Genomic DNA, 21,805 nt, shown 5'->3' on the forward strand with positions numbered 1-21,805 from the left:
AGGATTGGAAAATGCTGTCTCAAAAATCAAAACCTCTCCTGAAAGTCTCTCTTGAAAACTATTTAAAAAAAATAAAAAATCATTACAGTCACCTTTTCTGGTAGATCCAGAAAGGTCTTTTCCCAAAAATGTCAGCTGATGTTTGGCAGCCTAAATCCTATTTTCAGAAGTGGCCCAGGGACTGGAGAACACCAGAAGGTTTCTCTGGTGGGGATCAAAGAATTAGTGAAAGCTGATGGTAGTTTGGCTATAAAACGTTTTAAGTTTCTTTTGAAAATGGGAATTATTCAAAATCATTTTGGCTCTAATAGATTGTAAGGGGTTTTTTGCAGTTTCTTGGAAGTATTTTTGAAAATATTTCCACCCTGAGTTTAGCTCAGTTGGTTAAAACCTGGTGCTGATAATGCCAAGAACATGGGCCATTCACTCAAGAGCTGGACTCGATTATCCTTGGGGGTCCCTTCCAACTCTGAATATTCTGTGATATTTCCACACAAATGGCTTGGGATTGAAACCCCAATGGTTTCCAGGCTGTTGTTTTTAGGATGGTCATCCAGCTGAGCTCCAGCATGGCCTGGAGATCTGTCCTGCACAGGGGTGGCTGCAGCAGACCCAGCATCACAGCCTGGATTGCACAGCCCCTCTGCTGCCATCCCTGTGGGAAACCCCAGCCTGGGACAACACTTGGAGGGATGGGGGGACTGCAGCACGACTTGACTTGTGCAAACCTGAGGGCAGCAGGTCCTTCAGAGCCTCTCCAGCCGTGGTTGGGCTGGGCTGGGCTTGGCCTTGTGCTGGGCTCATCTCCCAGCGTGGCAAAGTGGACTTGTGTTAAAAGCGCTTCAGCCCATGCCAGCTCTGCCTCTGACACCCTTCCCTTGTGCTTGGCAGCCTGGCCCAGTGTCCCTGTTCCACCCCTTGAAGGCCACCCTGGAGCAAAGCCAGTCCACAGCGTTCAGCAACGCCAAGGCCTTCCTGCGCCAGAAGAGCTCGGCCTCCCTCAACAACGGGGGTGCACTGTGAGTACCCCCTGACCCCCCACAAAGCCCTCCTGGACAAGGGTGTGTCCATCAGCCCCGGTTCAGTGGCTCTGGAGGGGAGAACACCAAGACCAGCAGCCCCTTCACGCCATGGCTGGGACAATTCCCGTTGGCGGCTTCCAAAAATGCCTCCACCTGCCTCTGCTTCCCGCTGCTGCCTGGGGGTGGAACGTGGGGGTCTCCAGACCTTTGTGCTTCCTCAGTGGTCTCCCTTGAATCTTCGTTGCAGAGCTTTCCATTGTGGGTAGTTGTGAGTGTGAGTTCCCTTGCAGGAATTTGGGATCGTTGCAAAACGACCAAACAAACCCCAATCCACCAGCGAGTTCTTGGGAGTCCTTGGGAACAAAGTCATCCCTCGGGCTCAGGGCATTTGGTAACAGCAAGAGCTTCTTTAGACTTGCCATGACAGAATGTGTCTCTTTGGGCAAAATAATCCTTCCCCAGAGAGAGCTTTCCAGGCAGTTCTAGGAGCAGTGATCCCTAAGGAATTCTCCATTTCCTGCTTTCCAGGTGACTTTCCTCTGGGTCACACAAGTCCTGTGGATTTTTAGGGATAGACATCTGAGGTTTAAACATCCCAGATGACCTGGTGGGGGCATTTTGGAAGCCACCAGTGGCTCAGCAGTGAAACCCTGGCTGGGTTCCACTGCTGAGTGGGTGCCACTGGACTTTGAGGGAATGTCCTCTACTGTGGTCATGGTGTTTGACCAATGTCCAACTGTCCTGCTCACAGAATGGGCCTGAGCTCCAAAATTCTTCTTTCTTCTTCATCAGGAATTAAACCACAGAGATTGCTTTTCTCAGTTACTGGAAAAAAAAAAAAAAAAAGAAATAAATAAAAATATGGCTGTTGTGATTTTTCTTGTTCTGATGGGATCTTCAGGCTCTACAGGACATGATCCTGGAAAAACCCAGGGGATCTGATGGTTTCACCAGCAGCTCTGCCCGCTCTGCAAGCAACTGGTTTCCCAAGTTTGCCACGCTGTGAGTTCAGGAAAATCCCCTTTGCAGAAGAGTTAATGAATGTTTGTGCCTCTTTTCCTTCTGGCAGACCAGCCCCAGAGGGTGGGATCAAAGAGTCCAGTTCCTGGGGGACCCAGCGCACCCAGGACGTGTTTTACGAGACCAGGACACCAGCTTTTGAGCGAGGCCACTCCGAGGAAATCCCCATCGAACGGGTGAGCAGCTGGGGAGGTGCAGGAGATGCCAGAACTGCGGCAGAACTTCAGAAATCTTGGAAAATGTTTAGGAAAGCGGGTGAAGAGAGGGTGACATGCATTAAGTGGTAAATCTGCCCCTTGAGGGGTTGCTCTTACAACCCCAAATTTGCTTGTGGGGGAAAACTCAAATCCCAGGAGCTCCCACAGCCTGATAGCTGTGATGGGGACACCCTTTTCATGGAATTCTGTCTCGCTGGAGTAGGTTATCTCTTCCCATTATCTCAGTCCCAGTGTCCCAGCTCGGGTGAGGGGTTTCACAGGTCACACTGGGGCTCGTGGCTGCTGGAAGAGCCTGGCCCACTGCTGTCCTTGCTGCAGAAAGCCCAGCAGACAAGAGTAACCTTCTCCACAGCTCTTCATTTCCCCTCTTTCCAATCCCACCATCTCCTCACAATGACATCAAACCTAGCAAAGCACGCTCAGGTGACGGCTTCAAAGCTCAGGTGATGGCTTCAAAGCTGATATTCATGTTCTTGCTACTGAAAACATGTCATGTTTCCATCAGGTGGTAGAAATGAGGGAAATCAGCCCCACAGTTGCCAATGGAGAGCCCCAGCCAGGGCTGGAGAGCCAGGGCCGGGCGGCCTCCATGCCACGCCTGGCTGCCGAAACTCAGGTGAGCAGGGGAGACCTCACTGCTGGAGGGGGTCAGGAACTCAGGGTCTTCTCTCTCTGCTTGTTGTGTTGCTTGTGGATGTTTGTTTTTAGGAGGTGCTTGCTGATCTGGAGCCAGGAGACCTTTATTCCAGCGGGTATTGGTGTGCAGTCACAGCGCTGTCCCCAGTTTTACTCACCCCTGGTGGCAGCAAAAAGCAACCCCGAGGGATCCCTCTGGCTGGGGCCGAGGGCTGCCCACCCAAGGGAGTCCTCACTGACTGGGGGAAATGCCACTTGCCAGCCTGTGTTCCTGAAAGACATTTTATATCCCCCTGCCAGCTGTGTGTCATCATCAGACAGCCCAGCAGGACGTGCTCATGTGCCTTGGCCTTAAAAAAATCAGGAGATGTGCTGTGACTGTCTTAGATGAACGTAGGAGAGAACAGCAGGGAGCCTGTGCCTGGAATGCTGCACTGGGACACTGAGCATCCTCCCTGGTTCTTCCCCTTCCCACCCCACTCAGCACATGCTGTGCTGTACCTGTGCAGTGAAACGGTGCTGAGGATTCCCCTTGTGTAGCTTTCCCAAAGAAAACCCATAGAGTTGAATTCCACAGGAATTTTTGGACACTGCTTAGCGTGTAGGATGTCAGAGACCATTCCTGGCCATTCCACATGTTCACTGCTGACTGTCCCAAATACTCTCCAGCCCCTGTCCTGCCTCCTGTGTGTCAGAACATCTCACCACTCGTGTAGTGTCTCATTCCAAGGGCCTGATCCATAATCAGGAGGGAGCAACCTGGGTTTTAGGGGCTGTTCCCATCACTCTCCATGGGAAGCAGAACATGAAAGAGCTGCTGCAGCCTAAAAACTGAAAGCCTGTGCTCTGCACACACAGCAGCAGCTCCAGCACATGGAATCTTTGTGCTCCCAGCAGGGAGCACAAAGCCTGGAATGCTGCATTGGGACACTGAGCATCCTCCCTGTTTCATCCTCTTCCCACCATCCTCAGCACGTGCTGTACTGGGAGTTTGGCCAGTGAAATGGGGCTGAGGATTTCCCTTGTGTAGCTTTTCCTAAAGAAATCTCATCAGAGAGTTGGCTTTTACAGCAACCTGTGTGTGTAGGGTGTCAGGGACCATTTTTGGCCATTCCACATGTTCATTGCTGACTGTTCATCCCCAGTGCTGTCCAGCCCCTGTGCTGCCTCCTGTGTGTCACAGCATCTCACCACTCATGTCGTGTCTCATTCCAAGGGCCTGATTCATCATCAGGAGGGAGCAGCCTGGGTTTTGGGGGCTGTTTCCATTGCTCTCCAGGGAGAGAAATGGAAGAATGCAGCATGAAAGAGCTGCAGCAGCCTAAAACTCAAAGCCTGTGCTCTGCACATGCAGCAGCAGCTCCAGCACATGGAATCTTTGTGCCCACGTGCTGGGGCTGGCACAGGCTGCCCCTCAGCAGTGAATTTCCCAGCTGCCTTCAGAAGCTGCAGCTTTTGTGTGAGCTGGGATTCGCTGTGTTATCAGGAGCACTGCTCAACATGCTTAATAAAAGCACCAGACCCCAAAGCAAACCCATCCTCCTTCCCTTTCCCAGAACAAAGTTATCCTTTATTCTACAGCACCAGTAGCATCTTCCCTTGCAGGGGGATGCAGCTGGCAGCAGCAAGGCCAGCAGCACGAGCCTTTCCTTGGGAAATCTCTCCATGGGATCAGATTTTGCAGAAGGGAGTGTCCCTGGCAGAAGTGTGGTTTGTGTCCCCCACCAGGGCATCGCTGCCCGTCGATGAAAGTGCCTCCAATCTGGTTGTGAATCAGGCCCGGAATACCAGAGCAGATCTAACCTCATTTAGTAATACATGTGTAAATAATAATGGTCGTGGCTTTGGGCGAATAACTGACGTACTTTCTGTGTGTGTCTCCCCTTCCCCTCACCCCCTCCCCACGTGCTGCTCTGCCCCCACTCCCCAAACTTTTGAGTTCTTTCTAACTCTCCTTTGCGATGCTTTCTGTTTCTGGCTGTCCCCCTTTCTGTTTGCCCGCCGTTCCTCTGTCTTTTTACGTTCCACTTTCAACAACAAAAAAAATAAATCTTCCCTGCGTTTTCAACCTCCCTCCCTGCTGTCCTGCCCCCATATCACCCCCTCCTTCCCCCTCCCTTGTCGTCATGGTGTCTGCTGCCCATCTGCCGCGATGTCTGACAATGGCTGTACTGTGGGGCTGCTTCAAATAATGTCTCTCATCTTGTCCGAATTGTTTGCAGAGGAGCAAAGCACGGTCGCCCGGGAGTTACCTGGCAGTATGTAGCTCGCACTAAGTTGTATATCCTCTTAAATTTCGTGTTAAGAAACGATTAACCTGCCTTCAAACCCTCTACTTTTTCCCTCTCCCCCTTCTCATCTGGAGCCCAACGCAGCCGCTCTCTCCTCCCCACTTCGCTGTTCCCACGGCTGCACGTGGCACGCTCTGGTAGCAGGGAGGGGTGTGTGTGGGTGTTTATTTGTTTGGTTTATTTATTTTATTTGTTTGTTTTGCTCTTTGTTTGATTCCATATGCCTTGTTGCACGTGGGAATTTAGGGAGCGAAACCGATGGGTTTGGTAAGGAAGAAGCAATTAGTGACTCTCAGTGTAGTCTCCCGAGGTTTTTTGGGAGCCTGCACGTGCCCTGTTACCCTAACGAGGGCGTTGCCAGGATTTATAGAAAGGGGATTCGTTGCTTTGCCACTTCCCTTAGTGTCAGTGGGGACTTCTGTGGAATAGGCACAGAATTCCAGATTCCTTGGCAGGACCAAACCCGAAGTTCATTTGTCATCCAGTTTGGCTGCCTTGTTGTTGGGAATTTTCTGTGACCTTCCTCCTGGCAGCTCCTGTATGGATTTTGAAAATCTGGAGGAGTGTTTTTGGTGGGAAGGACTTCCACCTGTCCCTTTTTTCTGCCCGTCAGACCATCCAGTTTACAGACCTCCCTGTCTTCCTCCAGCTTCAGGCTCAGCAGGACAAACATGAAGCTCCTCAGTGTAATTTAATGTCCACACACTGAGGGCCACAAGAGGTGACAAAAGCAACTGCCCTTCAGTGGGAAGCACCAAAATTTGGGTAACTGCCCAAATTGCACCTTTGCAGCCAGGATAATCTGCCTGTGATGGGAGAGAGAGGGAGGCTCTTTCCACTCAAAATAAGGAGCAGGGCTGTGAAACAACTGGCTTGGCACTGGGTAAATATCACAGGATATTCAGAGATCTGAATTTCAGGATAAGCAAACAAAACAAAGCAGACAGTAAAAATAATACAGGGCTCTTTGGAAAAGGTTACAGTGAGCAAAGTAAACATTCTGCGAGGACTGTTGGTGGAGGCACTTATTGGATTGTGAGTTCAAACAGTGTGAGGCTGAGGGAGCAGAGAACATCCTGAACTGCTTCTCTCCCAGACTGGACCACGGTGCTCTGAGATCTCTCCTCAGACCCAGGGAAGCCTCCAGAGGGTGGATTAAGCGCTGTCTCCATGCAGAGCCAGCAGAGAAGGAGGCATGGGAATTGTCCTGTTTTTCTGAGCTTTCTCCCTGGTGACTGGGCAGTAGGGAAGGCTGTGGGAATACCTGTCCTGCAGCCTTGTCTTGGGTCCTGCAGAGCATCTTTGTAAGGCTTTGAACCCACAGGGAAGGGAGCAGAATCTGGAGCTGTCCCTGGCACAGCTCCAGCAGTGCCATGGAAGGCAGGTTGCTGCGCTCAGGGTCCAGAAGTTTGGCCACAAATGACTGGAAAACTGGGAATACCAAACCCAAGTAGTCATTTCTGGCGTTGTCCTGGGAGAATTGCAGGTCATACACACTACCCTGCTTGTCCCAGCCACAAGGAGTGATGGTGGAAGGGCAGAAGTTTAAATGTTTGATGGGATTGTCTTCACCTGCAGCGGGGTAGAATTAACTTCTCAGGGGCTTGGCCTGTCCCTTGCCCACTTATTCCTGATTTTTCTCCCTCTCCATGTGATGCTCAGCAGTGCTTTCATGCTTTCCTCTCGGGAGTTGCTTTGGGATGGCCACAAAGGCCCTGAAGCAGCTTTGGGTGAAACTGGTCTGGGAGGATTATCCCTGTGAGGCGCTTGGCTCCTGCACTGTCCCCATGTCCCTGCTGCCCTCCCGTGTCCCTGCTGCCCTCCCGGTGATCCTGTGCCGCTGTGTGTGGTGTGAAGTGCTGCCTATGGCTCGTGGTACCCGTGGGTTGGCACTCTGCTGAAGTAAAGCCCATCTCAGCCAGCAGGGATCACACTTGCCCCTCAGTGCAGCGCTCATCCCACGAGTCCTCCCTCCCGCTGTTCCTGTCGTATCCGGTTAACCATTTTTTCTCCTCGCCCCTCTCTCTGTGCTGCCCCTCCCCACGGTGGGCACCAGGCAGTGGAGCAGGTGCAGCCCTGCCCTCACCCTGCTCCGTGTGCCTCCCTGTGCCTTGCAGCCCATCCCGGACACGAGCCCCATGAAGCGCTCCGTGTCCACGCTGACCCCGCAGCGCCCTCACGCCATGCACCTCTACGAGTACTCCCTGGAGAGGATGCCCCCGGAGCAGGGGCACCACCACCACCACCACCGCTGCCACCGGAGGAAAGAGAAGAAGCAGAAGTCCCTGGACAGGGCCGCCCATCACTTGGCCGATGGACAGGCTGGTGAGTGTCACCTGGCTTTGCACGCGATCCCGTGTGCCTTGTTGCACGTGGGAATTTAGGGGTTGAAACCGATGGGTTTGGTGATGAAGGAGCAATTAGTGACTCCCAGTGTAGTCTCCCGAGGTTTTTTGGGAGCCTGTTGCCTTAACAAGGGCGTTGCCAGGATTTATGGAAAGGGGATTCGTTGCTTTGTCGCTTCCCTAAGTGTCAGTGGGGACTTCTGTGGAATAGGCACAGAATTCCAGATTCCCTGGCAGGACCAAACCCAAAGAGAAATGTTAATTTGTCATCAGTTTGGCTGCCTTGTTGTTGGGAATTTTCTGTGACCTTCCTCCTGGCAGCTCCTGTATGGATTTTAAGAATCTGGAGGAGTGTTTTTAGTGGGAAGGACTTGACACTTTTTTTGCCCATCCAGTTTACAGACCTGCCTGCCTGCCTCCAACTTCAGGCTCAGCAGGACACACATGGAGCTGCTGAGTATAATTTACTGCCCATGCAGTGAGGGCCACAAGAGGTGACAAAAGCAGCACAACAGGGTCCTGTTGATTGGAGTGGTGCAGCCCCCAGGGATGCAGCAGTGCCTGAGGTCACACCTCACCGGGGTCTGCAGCTTCCTGATGAGGGACAGCTCTGATCTCTGCTCCCTGAAAGCAGGGACAGGACCCAGGGAACAGCTGGAGCTGTGTCAGGGCAGGCTCAGGCTGGATCTCAGGGAAAGGTTCTTTCCCCAGAGGGTAGTCAGGCACTGAACCGACTCGCCAGGGACAAGGTGGGATTGCTGGGGTGAGCTGTGCAGGGCCAAGAGTTGGATGAGACGATCCTCGTGGATCCCTTCCAGCTCAGGATCCTATTGTTCCAAACTGAAGGCTGTGCTGGGCTCCCCCATCCCACCTTTGTGCCTCTGACAAGCTTTCCAGCTCCACCACTAACACGAAGCTCCTCAGTGGAATTTCGTGCCAGCACAGCGAGGGCCACTTGTCCTCCTCCCTGCACCGGCCGGCGGGTGGGATTTGGGGACCTCCCTGCTGCACACCTGGGAGTCCCTCACGCGTTGGTGACCCCTAACCAGCGTTCTTCTTTCAGCAGCCCAGGCTGGTGAGTCTTCTGCCAAGGACAAGAAGGAGCGGGGGCGGTCCCAGGAGAGGAAGCAGCACTCCTCGTCCTCCTCCGAGAAGCAGCGCTTCTACTCCTGCGACCGCTACGGCAGCCGGGAGCGCTCCCAGCCCAAGTCTGCTGAGCAGAGCAGGCCCACCTCCCCCAACGGGGGGCCAGAGCAAGGTCCACACAGACAGGTGAGGAGAGGCAGGGTGGGACAGCAGCCCTGAGGTCTTCCGGGGGTTTGCGCGCCTTGTCCGTGTTTTGCTTAAATTAACGGAGATGGAACGGGGAGGGAGGGCCAGGCAGGGGCAGATTGAGGTCTCCACTGGGGTCCTGCTTGGTGCTTCACACCTAAAACAGGCATGGAAATGTCACTTGATGGCTTTTGAGCAGCCACCTGCAGAGTGAGGGACGTGAGGCACCTCAGAGACAGAACCACAGAATGTGCCGAGGTGGAAGGGACCCAAAATATCATCGAGTCCGACTCTTGGCCCTGCACTGGACCATCCCCAAGAGGCACACCACGTGCCCAAGGCCCCATTGCCAGGAGCAGTGCTTGCTAGTGGTTTCAACCACGTGCTAATGGTTTCAACATAGCAGCCTTGGGGACCCCACAACTGGCAGCTCTTGTGTTGGAACTTCGGAATGTTTCAGCAGGAAGTCGTTTGTTGGATGTTGTGAACAAAGACCTCGCCTTTTTTTTTGCTATCGAGACCATTCCCTGGATAAAAAAGTTTGAAAATACCTTAAAAAAACTTTAGGCATCTCAGTACTTACCAAAGCAATGTAGAATCACAGATCATTAAGGCTGGAAAAGCCCTCCCAGACCATCAAATCCAAGCTGTGCCCAATGCCCACCTTGCCCCCCAGCCCAGAGCACTGAGGCCATGTCCAGTCCTTCCTTGGACACCTCCAGGGGTGGGGAGTCAACCATCACCTCCCTGGGCAGCCCCTGCCAGTGCTTAACAACCCTTTCCATGAGGAAATTCCTCCTGATGTTCAACCTGAACCTTCCCTGTCACAACTTGAGGCCATTCCTACTGCTGTCCCTTGTTCCCTGGGAGCAGAGCCCAACCCCCCTGGGCTCCCTCCTCCTGTCAGGGAGTTGTGAGAGCAAGAAGGTCCCCCTGAGCCTCCTTTTCTCCAGGCTGAAATTCAGTTCTGCTTTCTTTTGTAATTCCGAGGCTGAAATATGGGGAAAGCAGAGGAGGGAGAGGGGGAAAATGAACAAAGAGAAAGGCAAAGACTCTGTTTCCACGTTGGGAAGGTGTGAGAGGTTGGCCCAGCAGCGTGAACGGCAAATGCCACCCCGGTCCCCGATGCTTGGGGGGAGCAGGGCTGGGCTGTGGCGAGTGACACCACACCCAAACGATGCAGGGGTTGCCTCTTCTTCTCGTGGACCAGACACCAACAGCTCACACAGCCCCCACATCCCACTGGTGAGCCGACAGCCTCCAGCCCTGCTCGATTTGCTGGGAAAACCACACGGGAAAAGCCAGGCAGAGCAGAATGAGCACTGATTGACAGCCCAGCAAGCAACAACCTGATTGTTTGAGAGGAAGGAACACTGCTCTTTAAAAATTAAAGGTCTGGCCTCAAAATGTTAGGTCACAAAAGGCTTGAGGGATTTTTAAAATGCTCTCCTGGGGCTGGTCATGTACTGCCCTGGGAGAATGTAACCTGAAATGCCAAAACAAGGACCTGTTCCTCTCACTCGTGGCGTTTTTTTTAAATTACTGCAGCTTAGGTCACTCTCACGTGTCATTATTAGTAACCCAGGAAGCTGCCAGGCTGTTCTACCACTCAAAAATCAAATGTGTAATATAAAAGAGGAGACTGTAACACATTTCTGTTAAAGGAAATTGTTAGTTCCAGCCTGCCCAAAAAAACCCTTTTTGTTGATTTTTTTATTTTTTTTCAGAAAGTGACTATTTAATCAAAATACATGTGATTTCCAGTGTACAAAAAAACCCAGTCCCCCAGATCCTCCTCCCACATTGTCTGGTTCTGAGCACAGAAGTAGAATCATAGAATCCCAGAATGGTTTGGGTTGGAGCTTAAAGCTCATCTCGTTCCACCCCCTGCTATGGGAGGGGACACCTCCAACTAGACCAGCCCTTGGGTGAAGTTCTGCACAAATCCACCCCCAAGCAGACTTGGTTTTGTCTAAAATGCCCTGAACAAAGCAGGTTTTTGAGCTGCTCCTGCCCAGTCCAGGTAAGGCGCATGTGGAGCCCGTGTATGCTGTGGGTCCCTCCCCCCGGACAGTGTCCCCTCCTGTCGGAGCCGTGTCCCAGTTTGCGTCCTACCGATGCTCTGCCCCTCCCTGTCCTTACTCACCCCTCGCAGAACTTTTAACTCTCCAGCTCTTTTACATCTCGTGTTGAATTATTTCTCGAGAACCTCCTCCCCCTGACTGTGCTTGTCTAAACTCTCTCTTTTTTGCTTCTCTTCCCTCTTGTGACTTGTCTCTCCCTTCTGTTGCTTCTCCTTCTGTTCTCCACCTGCCTGCCTTTGTGTTTGTCCGGTGTTTCCCCTTTTTTATTTTTTGATTTGCTTTGTTCCAATTTTTATGTAGGGCAGTGGTTCAGTTAATGGGAGCCCCTTGCTGTCGACATCTGGTGCTAGTACCCCCTGCCGGGGTCGGAGGCAGCTCCCACAGACTCCACTGACCCCACGCCCCAGCATCACTTACAAGACCGCTAACTCCTCGCCCGTGCACTTCACCACTGTCCAACCCGGCCTCCCCACCTTCTCCCCGGGACGCCTGAGCCGCGGTTTGTCGGAGCACAACGCGCTGCTCCGCGGGGAGCACCAGCCGCCCCCGCCGCCCGTGGCCCGCACCGGCTCCGACCCCTACCTGGGGCCCCGCGACGACGCCGACAGCCCCTCGCGCGCCGCGCCCGAGGACACGCTCACCTTCGAGGAGGCCGTGGCCACCAACTCGGGGCGCTCCTCAAGGACTTCTTATGTCTCCTCCCTGACCTCCCAGTCGCACCAAATCCGCCGCGTGCCCAACGGCTACCACTACACGCTGGGGCTCAACACGGGCCCCGGCGCCGGCGCCAGAGGACGTAGCTACTACCACGAGGCCGATGAGGATGACTGGTGCTAGCGGCCTGGCAGAGCCCTCCGCGGCGTGCGCGGTTAATTACGATGAGTTTTATCATCTGGAAGGCCGGCGGGGCAGCCCCTGCCATGAGAACTGCTCTGCGCCCGGGGCCGGAGACGCCCCTGCAGCCTCTCTCCGCTCTTTGTTCTGTATTTATTTTTATTTTTATTTTTATTTTTTATTTATGGGTTGGGTTTTTTTTTTTTTGCACTAGACAAACGGAGGAAGAAGGCTCCCTCCTTCAGGGGAAGGCAGCACATCTCTCTGTCCCCCCTGGCCCGCCTCCCCACTGCCTTGTCTAGTCACAGACACGCACCAGATGCCAAACTGGCGACAGAGGCGAGAAGCCGAGAGAAGAGGGATCCTCACCTCGAGTGGTGGAAGAGCAGACTGTCCATCCTTTGCGAGATCGGCGCAGTTTTTGTTGGGCTAATTTCTTATTTCATTTATCACCACCATTTCTTCCCCTCCCCGGTCAGGGTGGGAGTCGGGGGCTGCAAAGGACACACACACGGGGACAAGGATCACGCCCGCGCTCGGCCCCATCGGCCACTCGGAAGGGAGAGATGTACCCGAGCAACTGGGAGAGGAGAACCACAGCCCAGAACAAAGGACAGTCCATTGGGACTTGATGTTCAGCCACAGGAATTCCTTTTCGGCAGAGCTTGGTGCCACCCCCCCAGAGGTGACCCCGGCAGCCGGGACCCTGCTGTGACAGCGCTGCCGTGGGGGTCCCTCCTGTCCCACTCACCACATCGGGCCCTTCACACTGACACACGATAAAGCCACAAAAGAGCTCCTTTGTAAGGACTGTTTCCTTGCTGCTGAGACTTTCCATTCCATCCCTCTCTCCTGTCGACCGCCACACCGCCCCTCACTGTTTTGTCTTGTTTACAATATAAGCTTGATTTAGCAAAAAAAAAAAAAAAAAACACAACAAAAAAACCACAAACAAAAAATAACAACTTAAAAAGAAGTCCTGAAGGGAAAAAAGGAAAGAAAAAAAAAAAAAGAGGAAAAAAGCGTAGGGGTGATAAGAAGAAATGTTATTGGTTTTATATCAAGCTATTAGATAGAACTTTAACTTTTCATTGTGTGCATTTTTTGTAAATTGTACAGTAAAACAAAAAAAAAAAGAAAAAAAGAGAAAAAAATTTACTCTTTATGTAGAGAATTAGTCCAATTGTCATTCCAGGTCCCACCGTTTCTACCGAATGCTCCAGTTGTTCACTACTAAGTGCCTAACCTTTGAAATCTTTCACAGTGACGATGCAACCTCTTTGCTTCGATGCATCAGACCTTGGGCAAGCGTGGGGAGGGCAGGAGGGAGGGCAGAGCCTGGAGAGCCCCTCGCCCTGGAGGGCCCACAGGGCTCCCACCGCCCCCACAGTGCACTCGAGTGCCAGGTTGGAAGCTTCCAGCGGGGAAGGCAAACACGCTTCGCGGTTGGTTTGGGTTTTGTTGGCCTTTTTCTAATTTAATTTCATTTTATTTTTTTTTTTGTTGGTTTTATCGGTGGGAGGGGAGCGGTTGCAGCAAACAAACCCGGCCTTTTCTCATTGACTAGCGCTGAGGGAGGGATGCAGGTGGAAAAGTACAGCATCTGCAGGGCTGCTCCTGCAGGAGGAGCAGCGTCTCACACGGACCGTGAGAGCTCTGGCCGTGCTCCACGGTGCATCATCTGCGTGGAGGGCAGTCTTGGTTTTATTGCCTGTTAAGAGAAGGTCAAAATAATAATAATAATAATAATAATCCAAACCTCTAACTCTGATTCTCAGGGATGAGATTTCTGCGTTCTCGCAACGACTCTTGCGTTGGATGATTCCTTTCTTTTGTGCCCCTGTGGATTTCTGCACTGTGAGCCTGGCAAAGAGGCAAACATGCTGTGCTGGCGGGGAGGGAGGCTGGAAGCAGAGCTCGGGCAGGACCTCCCATCCCTGGCTCTGCTGAGCTCTTGTAGGGCTGCTTTGGGGCACAGGGTGGCCAGGGGACACAAGGAATAAAGGTGGAAGGAACGAGGGTGGGAGGTGCCAGGCGAGCACATCCTAAAAACCCTGTTAGGAAAGAGGAGGGGGTTGCACAGAGGAATTTTTTCAGAGGATCTCCCAAGCCCCAGAACTGTGAAGCTTCTCCAGACGAAGCGGTTGCTTAGGACGGGGAGAGATCCCGCCGGATCCTGGTGATCCCTTCGGGCTTTGGGGAGATTGGAGGGTATTGGATGCTACCAAAATGCTCAGGAGGTCTCTTCATGCTCTCAGCAAAAGCCTTTCAGCCTCAGGCAGGGAGCAGTTTGCTGTAGGGTGGTTCTTCACATCTCCTGTAGCTCTTCCATTGAGGAAATTCAACCTGGTTTGTTTTTTGGTTTTTTTCCCGTTTCCTTCCGTGTTTGTTTTTTTTTCCTTTTCCTTTTGTTCCGTTAATAATAACCTCCGGCTGATCTCATCCCTGGATTCTGCTAAAGGAGAACTCCTGTCTGTATCTCTGTCTCTGTATTTCTGTGCACTTCCAGTCAAGGCAGTGTGGGCAGCCGGAGCTCCCCGTGGGCCGGGCTGGGATTCCCAAAAAAGGAGGGCTATGCAACAAGATGACACGTTCGGACACACATCCAACCCACCAACAGTCAGAAAGACCTTCATCCATCCTGTAGCTTTACCTGCTGGATTTTCCTGTTTCAGGCTTCAGCATGATTGTGACCAAATGTTTGATACGTTTATTTTGTTTTATTTTTCCCCTTTAAACGAAGGCACAAACACTTTATTGGAAAGTTTTCAAGAAAACATTACTCTTTTATTCCAGGAGGCTCAAGGGGAGGGGAAACACAATCTCTCTGCCCGTGCATGCAAACGTTGTAAAACACTGGAAAGCGAAAGAGATGTCTTTCTGTACTCAATAATTCTGTCTTTTCCCCCTTTCCTCCTTCATTTTAGACCCCCCCCCAACCCCCAGCCCTGCACTAAAACCACAACCAGACGATGGCCTTGGGTCACCCCCAATTCTTAGGCAGAACCTGAAGAAGAATCTCAAGTTGTCCAAATCCCCCCCCTGCCTCGTAGGGCTCGATGACAAGTGACAGACAAACCTGACCACAACTGTTCATAAATAACCCTTTCCAGACCTTTTTTTACAGCCTCTCTGCTGTCTCTTCAGTGCATCCATGATATTTCCAAGGTTCCTCATAGTGAGTTGCCAAACTTGAATTGCACCGACCAGTTTTCTGCATCCAGAACCAGTCTCGTAGTTGGCTGTACTTTGAATAAGTAATGTTTGCATGTAAAATATATACATATATACATATATATAAAACGAACAAAAAAAAAAAAAGTATGTGCATGGAAAAAAAAATAATGTTTATCTTCGTACTTTTTTGATACAAGGTATTCATCAGTTGTTAATTTTTAATTATATTTGATATAAATTGGGGGTTTGTTGCAAAACTTTATATTTAAAAAAAAAACAGTGTTAAAAACCATCGAAGTTCCAACCATGCAACACAAGCGGAACTTTACCCAAAAAAATAAAAAGGAGGGAAAAAAATAAAATAAAACCCATGCAAAGAGAAAAAAAAAAAGAAAAAAAAAGGTTCTGTGATTGCTTAGTTTGCTGCCTGAGTAATATTTATCAGCCAAACTTTGAATTCTGCAGTTGTTTCTACAATTAACATTTTGTATGAAGCAAAGTCCTTGAATTAAAATAAAAACTTAGCAAAAAAAAAACCACCAAAAACCTGACAAATTCCCAGCCGGTGTGTGCGGTGTGCCTGGTGACCGGGGAGAGCTGTGGAGGGACAGCCTGTGCCCTCCAGTGTGAAACTGGGCTTAGTTCAGCCCAAATTGGGATGTTTTAAAGGAACTGGCCACTTTTGTGTTTGTTTCCATAGAGGCTTCACAGCTGCTCGGTTTGAGTCGGGAGCTGTTGGCAAATTTGCCTTCCCAGCGTGGATCCGGTTGGAGGTCGTGGTTCCTGGAGTCCAACAGGCAGCAAAACTGTAGGATTTAAGCCTAATCACCCCAGCAGTGATTGAGTGATTGATTCCTTCCAGGGGTTTTATCTTGTAGAACACTCTCTCAGGTTGCCCAGCCCTGCAAACGTTCAAGGTCAGCTTGGACGGGGCTCTGAGCAGCCTGACCTTGTTGAACGTGTCCCTGCTCGCCCCAGAAGGGTTGGGCTTGATGGCCTTTAAAAGTCCCTTCCACCCCAAACTGTTCTGTGTGCAAAAAGGTGGCTCCCTGTGGCTTTAAACCCGATTCAGCCTTAAGCCCCACTCCCAGCAGATGTTTTTATGCTACCTCAGGTAGCTGTGGAAATCATGGATTGAGGAGTCTGTCACGTGTCCAGGCCGTGCTGTAGCACTTGTAGAAAAAAAAGAATTAATAATCATAATAATAATAATACTTGTGGAGTTCACCTTGAAGTTCCTTCCCCAAGACTTGCACTGAGCAGAAGAAAAACCTGAGGGCTCTTGGTACACAAGGAAGGAACTTCTCATTTCTTTGGATCACTGGAGAACCACCCTCATTCCCTACCTGGGGGAGAAATCCACTGTGTTTCTCCTTCATCAGGGTCTGCTGGTGTCACACTTCTGACAGTGTCACGCTTCTGGCAATGCCCAAAAAACTCTTGAGGATGATGAATAGCAGCAGGACCGTTGCAGTTTTGCACTTTTCAGAGCACAAGGTCTGTTTTAATATTGGACTCTTCTTCTCTCTCGTTGCATCATTTCTGTGATGAGAACACCCAAGGTGCCCCCTGAGATTCAGTGTGGAGTGAAAGGAAAAGATCCTTAAATCCCTGATGACCAGGTCAGGCTGTAGCTTTGGAAGAAAAGGGTTTTGCTTGGGGTCACACAGGACATGATTAGTGGAGTTTGGAGCCGAAGATCTCAGCTTGTGATCTGGTCTGTGTGGGGCTTGGGGTTCTTGGGCAGGACAGCAGTGGAGCAGAAGGGAGAAGAGGAGGATTTTTATTACTTTTAAGAGCATTATTCTTGAGATACACCCAAAAAAAAGACGAAATGGAGGTTTCTAAGTGGCATGCAAGGGAAGGCTTGCAAAGGTTTGCACAGGATTTGAGAATCAGGATCAATGTGCACCCCGACCTCAGAGGGGACCCCCACGGCGTTTGCTCCACCACACCCACCTGTGGAGCTGGAACCTGCCTGGAGGACTGGATGAACCACCTTTCCCCTCCAGATGTGTATCACAGAGAACCCCCACAACCAGTTTACAATCCTATATATGTTTTAAAATCCTAAAAGGCTTTTGGTGACTTTTCTGCGCTTTTAAAGTATTTTTTCTTTCTTTTTTTTTTTTTTTTCTTTCTCCCTCCTGATTTCAGTTGTATCTTTTTGGTCTGAGGCATCAATGCACCATCAACTTCTCCAGGGGCTGCCTGAGTCCTGAAGGAGCTGGAGCAGGCAGGATCCCCACTGCCACACTCAAAGCATCTCCCCCATCCCACACACTGGATGTGGAACCCTCGGGTTTGTTTTGCTCCGGTTTGATTTCAGCTGAATCCCACAAAATGGCTCTATTTTTATACCATTCCTGATATAACTCCATGCACAGCTGCTGTCAGGGGGTTTGCACAAGTTCTCTTCTCCCCCAGGGACACATCTTGCTAGCAGAAACAGCAGTATTTCCATTCCCTGTAGTTCCATTCCTGTATTATTTCCATTCCCTGTATCTCCACTGCCGGCCCTGTGGATAAAATCCTGGTCAGCATTTCCCAGGCCAGCACCCCACACCCGGTTGTGCCATTAGGGGGTAGCATTTTCAGGCTTTTCCTACTTTCTAGGGAAGCAACAACATAAATGGGAAAAGCCTGATTCATCTTGCCACTCTTTGAGGGTCATTCCCTGAAATATTTGTCTTGGGATGCAGAAAACTCAGGGTGAGACACCGAGTCCAAGGTGCTCAGGTAATTTGGCCTTTTGTATTCCCTGGAGCTGATTTCCCATTCCAGCCACGTCTGCAGACGGTGCCTGCAGATTCCTGCATGCCCTCCAAGGTGATGAATTATTTCTCCCAGAGTATCTCATCCCTCTTTATCAATTCTAAGTAGCTCTCCTGATATTTTCCTGGCTGTGAAAACACCGTTTGCAGAAAAGTGCCTGATCACAATAAGGAGCCTCAACTCAACGCTGTCTCTCAGCACATTCCAAAATATTTTTGCAGAAGAGGCGAGTTTTGCATTTTTATGTGATAAAAGGAGTAGACTGAGATACTTGGAGGGAACTAAATTGCCCAGGGCCAGCCGGCAAGGACAAGGTTGGGGTTGCTCTGCCTCCTTTGTGTTTCAGGTCACCGGTTTGTCCATGATTCTTTTGCATCCACAGGTTTGTAGTAGGATCCCAGTGAAGTGTCACTGGGAATTGGGCTGTGTTGGTTGCTTGGGGGGAGTTCAAAGGGAAGGGTAATTGAGGGAAGCAGTAAGAGAAGTGCTGGTGGTGGCGATATAGGGGTGAGGAGCTCTGTGGTGACGCTGAGGGGTCTCAAATATTTGTGGGGCTGAAGTCCTGGGGTGGGTGAGGGAACTGCTGAGAGGGGTCTGAGCAAACCAACCCTCAGGTGAGGGGATGGAAACACCAGAACTCCACCCACCTGGGACATGCTGATGGAGCAGAGCTGTGTTAATTCAAAGAAAACAGTATCAATAACCGTAGTTTATTCATTTTATCCTCATCTCCACTTTCTGTCATTGCTCTGAAACAGAATATCCCAGCACTGGCTTTGTCTGTTTGTTTTTATTATTTCTCTCTCTGTGGCAGCCTTTTCTCTGCCCAGCACGGCACAAACAGAGGAGGAGGAGGGGGAGGAGGAGGCAGGTCCTTGTCCTGCACAAAAGTCTGACATACCCCCAGGGGGTAAACCCGAATTTTCTCGCAGAAGGCTGAGGAGGGGAGTGGATGTGGTTGTGTTACTGCATACAGCAAATGATAGTGTGTATAAAAAAAGGGATGCTGAGCTGAGCAACAGGACTGTGGCAGAATAATTCTATGAATTTCACAAGGTTTTTTTTTCCTCCTCGTGGATTGGAGAGTGTTTATAAGACCGGGTTCTGCAGGTGATCCACCTAAAAAAGACCTGATTCTGCAGGTGATCCACCCAACCAACCTCCTCCTGCACTGGGGTGGTGGGATGTGCAAGGAGCTGAGGGCAGAGCCCCCAGGTCCCACAGCAGAGATGCCAAGGGATGGGATGGGGGACGTGCTGCTGGGACAGATGGTCACAGCTTGGGAATCAATGGGATTCCGAAAGGAAAGGCAAACCCTTGTCACATGTTCTTGACAAATAAAGTCCATGGCAAAGCAAAAGACTCCACCAGTGTCTCTGACCTTCATTTCATTGATGAGCTGAGTCAGAGTGTGACAGGGGAAGGGCCTGGAAATGGCGAGAGAGGGGTGAGTGAGGCACATTTTACTCCTAAATTGGCTCCTGTCTCAAGCAGCAATCAGGATTAAGCTCACAGAATCCTCATTTCCCAGGGCCATGGTGTGACCTGTCATCAAAATGACACCCAGGTGGCACACTGGGCACCTGAGCATCTCCTGCTCTCTGCCAGGGATGCCCATCCAAAGGTCTGGCTGAAGGTTCCCATATTTTGGGGGTCTCTGGGTGCTGGTGCAGAGAAAATACCCACATGGGCTGGGAGTGAGCCTGGCTCCTCCACAGGCCTGAGCCAAAACCCCCACAGGGCATCTGTGGGTCTGTCACACGTGGGAAGCGGTGTGGCCTCAGCAGTGATGCTGGTGGTGCTGGAGAGCTGAGTGTGGGGCACAGAGCCCCTGCCCCCCTGCAGGAGCAGGGTTGGGTGCCCCCAGAGGGAAGCTGGGGCACAGTTTGGGGGGGGTGAGACCCCCTGAGAAACACTCACAGCAAGTTTTATTTGGGGAGGGTGAGGGATGACCCCTTTACCTATAGAGGGCAAACTGGGGGGTGTCACCAACCCCTGCAGCACCCGCGGGACGAACAACCCTGTGTGTGGGGGGTTGGGGGTTGTGTCTGCCTGTCTGTCTGTCTGTCTGTCCGTGTGTTACCTCACGTAGCCCCGCACTCGGGAAGGGGCACCCCCATTCCCAAGCTCTGAACCCCCGGGGGGCGCTGGAAGCGCGTCTGATTTTGGGGAGGGAGAGAATGATGGGGGGCATTAACCTCTGAGTGCCGGGGGGCGTTTGAAGAGTGTCCGAATTCGGCTCGGGGGTGATGAGGGACATTAATCCCTGAGTGCAGGGGAGGCGCTGGAAACGCGTCTAATTTTGGGGGCTTGGTGATGGGGGGCATTAACCCCTGCAGCGCCGGGGCTGTTGGAAGCCCGTCTGGTTTTGGGGTGGGGGGAGGTGATAGGGGGCAATGACTCCTGCAGCGCCGGGGAGCGGTGGAAGTCCATCTGATTTTGGGGGGTGGGTATTAACCCCTGAGTGCCGGGGCGCGTTGGAAACCCGTCTGCTTTTAGGAGGAAGATGATGGGGGGCATTAACTGCCGCAGCCGCGGGGGTGGGGGAACTGGAAACACGTCTGATTTTGGGGGTGGGTGATGGGGCCATTAACCCCTGAGTTTCGGGGGGGCGCAGGACCGCGTGTCCCCCCACCCGTGCCGCGGTGCGTGCGGGGCAGGGGCGGAGTGTCGGGGGTCGTGGGCCGGGTTCCCCGTGTCCCCCCGCAGGAGGGGGGTGCGGGCGGGCCGGGGCGGGGGCGGGGGCGGGGCCGGGCCGTCCTGCCCCGGCGGCGGCGGCGGGGCCGGGCGGGGATGCGGCGGGGCCGGGGCCGGGCACGATGCTCTGCGGGGCGCTGGCGCTAGCGCTGCTCTGTGCCCTGCCCCTGTGCCCGGCGGGGCTGGAGCCCCCCGAGACGGGCTCCGGGCTGGACACAGGTACGAGCGGCGGCGGGACGGGATAGGGGGGTCCGGGGCGCTGCGGGGGCATCCCGAGCCGGGGGGTTATCCCATCCCATCCCATCCCCGCTGGGATTCACCGGGAGCCCGGGCAGCGGGAGCGGGGAGAGGGGGCTGAGTGGCCAGGACCCCTCGGTGGTGAACGCGGCTCTGCAGGGATGCGCTTCCCGGGGATGGGGGTGCAGCGGGTGCATCCCTGTCGCGCCCTGGGATTCCCGGCTTTCCTGGGATTACACGGGGTGAACGTGACCCAGCCCGGGTCCTGCCCAGCCCTCACACCGTGGCAGCGTCCTCCCCAGCCTCGCCACCGTCACAGTGGGAGGTGTTTGCAGACCGGCACCCCGAAAGTGAGTTTCCCTGGTCTCCACCCCACATCTGCACTGGGGGCAGAAAGGCTTCCCCCAGTGCCAGGGGCTGCTGGGGGGTGCTGGAGGGTGCTGGGGGGCAGGCAGGGTAGGACTGTCTTTGGGGGTGTCACTGTGGCACAAGGGTCCCTCTGGCACAGCCGTCCCTGGAGTGGGGTGTGGGTCCCTCTCCCTGTGGGTGTGGAGCAGCCAGGATTGCCAGGATTTGTGTGTGGTTTCTTGGATGTCTAAAATCATGGAATCATGGAATGGTTTGGGTTGGAGGGGACATTAAAGATCATCCAGTCCCACCCCCTGCCATGGGCAGGGAATCCTTCCACTAGCCCCGGTTGCTCCAAGCCCCATCCAACCTGGCCTTGGACACTTGCAGGGATGGGGCAGCCACAGCTTCTCTGGGCACCCTGTGCCAGGGCCTGCCCACCCTCACATTTGACTGAGCATCATCCAGGGGTGTGGATTAACCCTTTGATCACTGCTGCCCAGGCTGGGGAATATCCTGAGCTCAGGAAAGTTTTCAAGTTTTATCGTGGGTCCAACTGGTGCGTGGGGCAGAGCCCTCCAGCTGTGTGGGTTTCTCAGGCTTTGGCCTAAAACAAGACACTTCTTTGGTGCTGAGGCTCCTGCTCTCCAGCCAATCCCTCCTGATGGAGCATTTCTGCTCCAAGGAAGGCCTGTGTAGCACAGATCCAAGAAATATCCTCAAGGAGCAGGATGGAGAGCAAGGGGCAGTCGCTGCAGAGCTGGGCTGGCCTTCCTGACCTTGGAGCTGGGCTTGGCTTCCCGAGCCAGAGCAGTGACCTGTGGCACTGATCCCAAGCCAAGTGGGGAA

The 21,805-nt window shown here is 52.6% G+C and overlaps 2 protein-coding genes across 15 annotated transcripts in view; both read left to right on the forward strand.

The window, feature by feature from the left end:
• CACNA1B (calcium voltage-gated channel subunit alpha1 B) overlaps window positions 1-19,053 on the forward strand; it is a 283,230-nt gene extending 264,177 nt beyond the window's left edge. For 9 of the 13 annotated variants that reach the window (XM_050319737.1, XM_050319741.1, XM_050319736.1 and 6 more), the window contains 6 exons: window positions 892-1,019; window positions 2,092-2,218; window positions 2,766-2,876; window positions 7,305-7,512; window positions 8,596-8,804; window positions 11,189-19,053. In XM_050319737.1, coding sequence (XP_050175694.1) covers window positions 892-1,019; window positions 2,092-2,218; window positions 2,766-2,876; window positions 7,305-7,512; window positions 8,596-8,804; window positions 11,189-11,725 — 1,320 coding nt within the window. In that variant the 3' untranslated portion in view covers window positions 11,726-19,053. The remainder of the gene's footprint in view (window positions 1-891; window positions 1,020-2,091; window positions 2,219-2,765; window positions 2,877-7,304; window positions 7,513-8,595; window positions 8,805-11,188) is intronic. The other 4 variants (XM_050319744.1, XM_050319745.1, XM_050319738.1 and 1 more) reach the window with 3 other exon arrangements.
• A 1,424-nt stretch (window positions 19,054-20,477) lies between these two features.
• LOC126642292 (collagen alpha-1(I) chain-like) overlaps window positions 20,478-21,805 on the forward strand; it is a 151,390-nt gene continuing 150,062 nt past the window's right edge. For both annotated transcript variants that reach the window (XM_050319754.1, XM_050319751.1), the window contains exon 1: window positions 20,478-20,590. In XM_050319754.1, coding sequence (XP_050175711.1) covers window positions 20,494-20,590 — 97 coding nt within the window. In that variant the 5' untranslated portion in view covers window positions 20,478-20,493. The remainder of the gene's footprint in view (window positions 20,591-21,805) is intronic.

Source organism: Myiozetetes cayanensis, unplaced genomic scaffold, assembly GCF_022539395.1.
Source record: "Myiozetetes cayanensis isolate MyiCay16 unplaced genomic scaffold, myiCay2020 scf23, whole genome shotgun sequence".
In the NCBI taxonomy this organism is placed as follows: domain Eukaryota; kingdom Metazoa; phylum Chordata; class Aves; order Passeriformes; family Tyrannidae; genus Myiozetetes; species Myiozetetes cayanensis.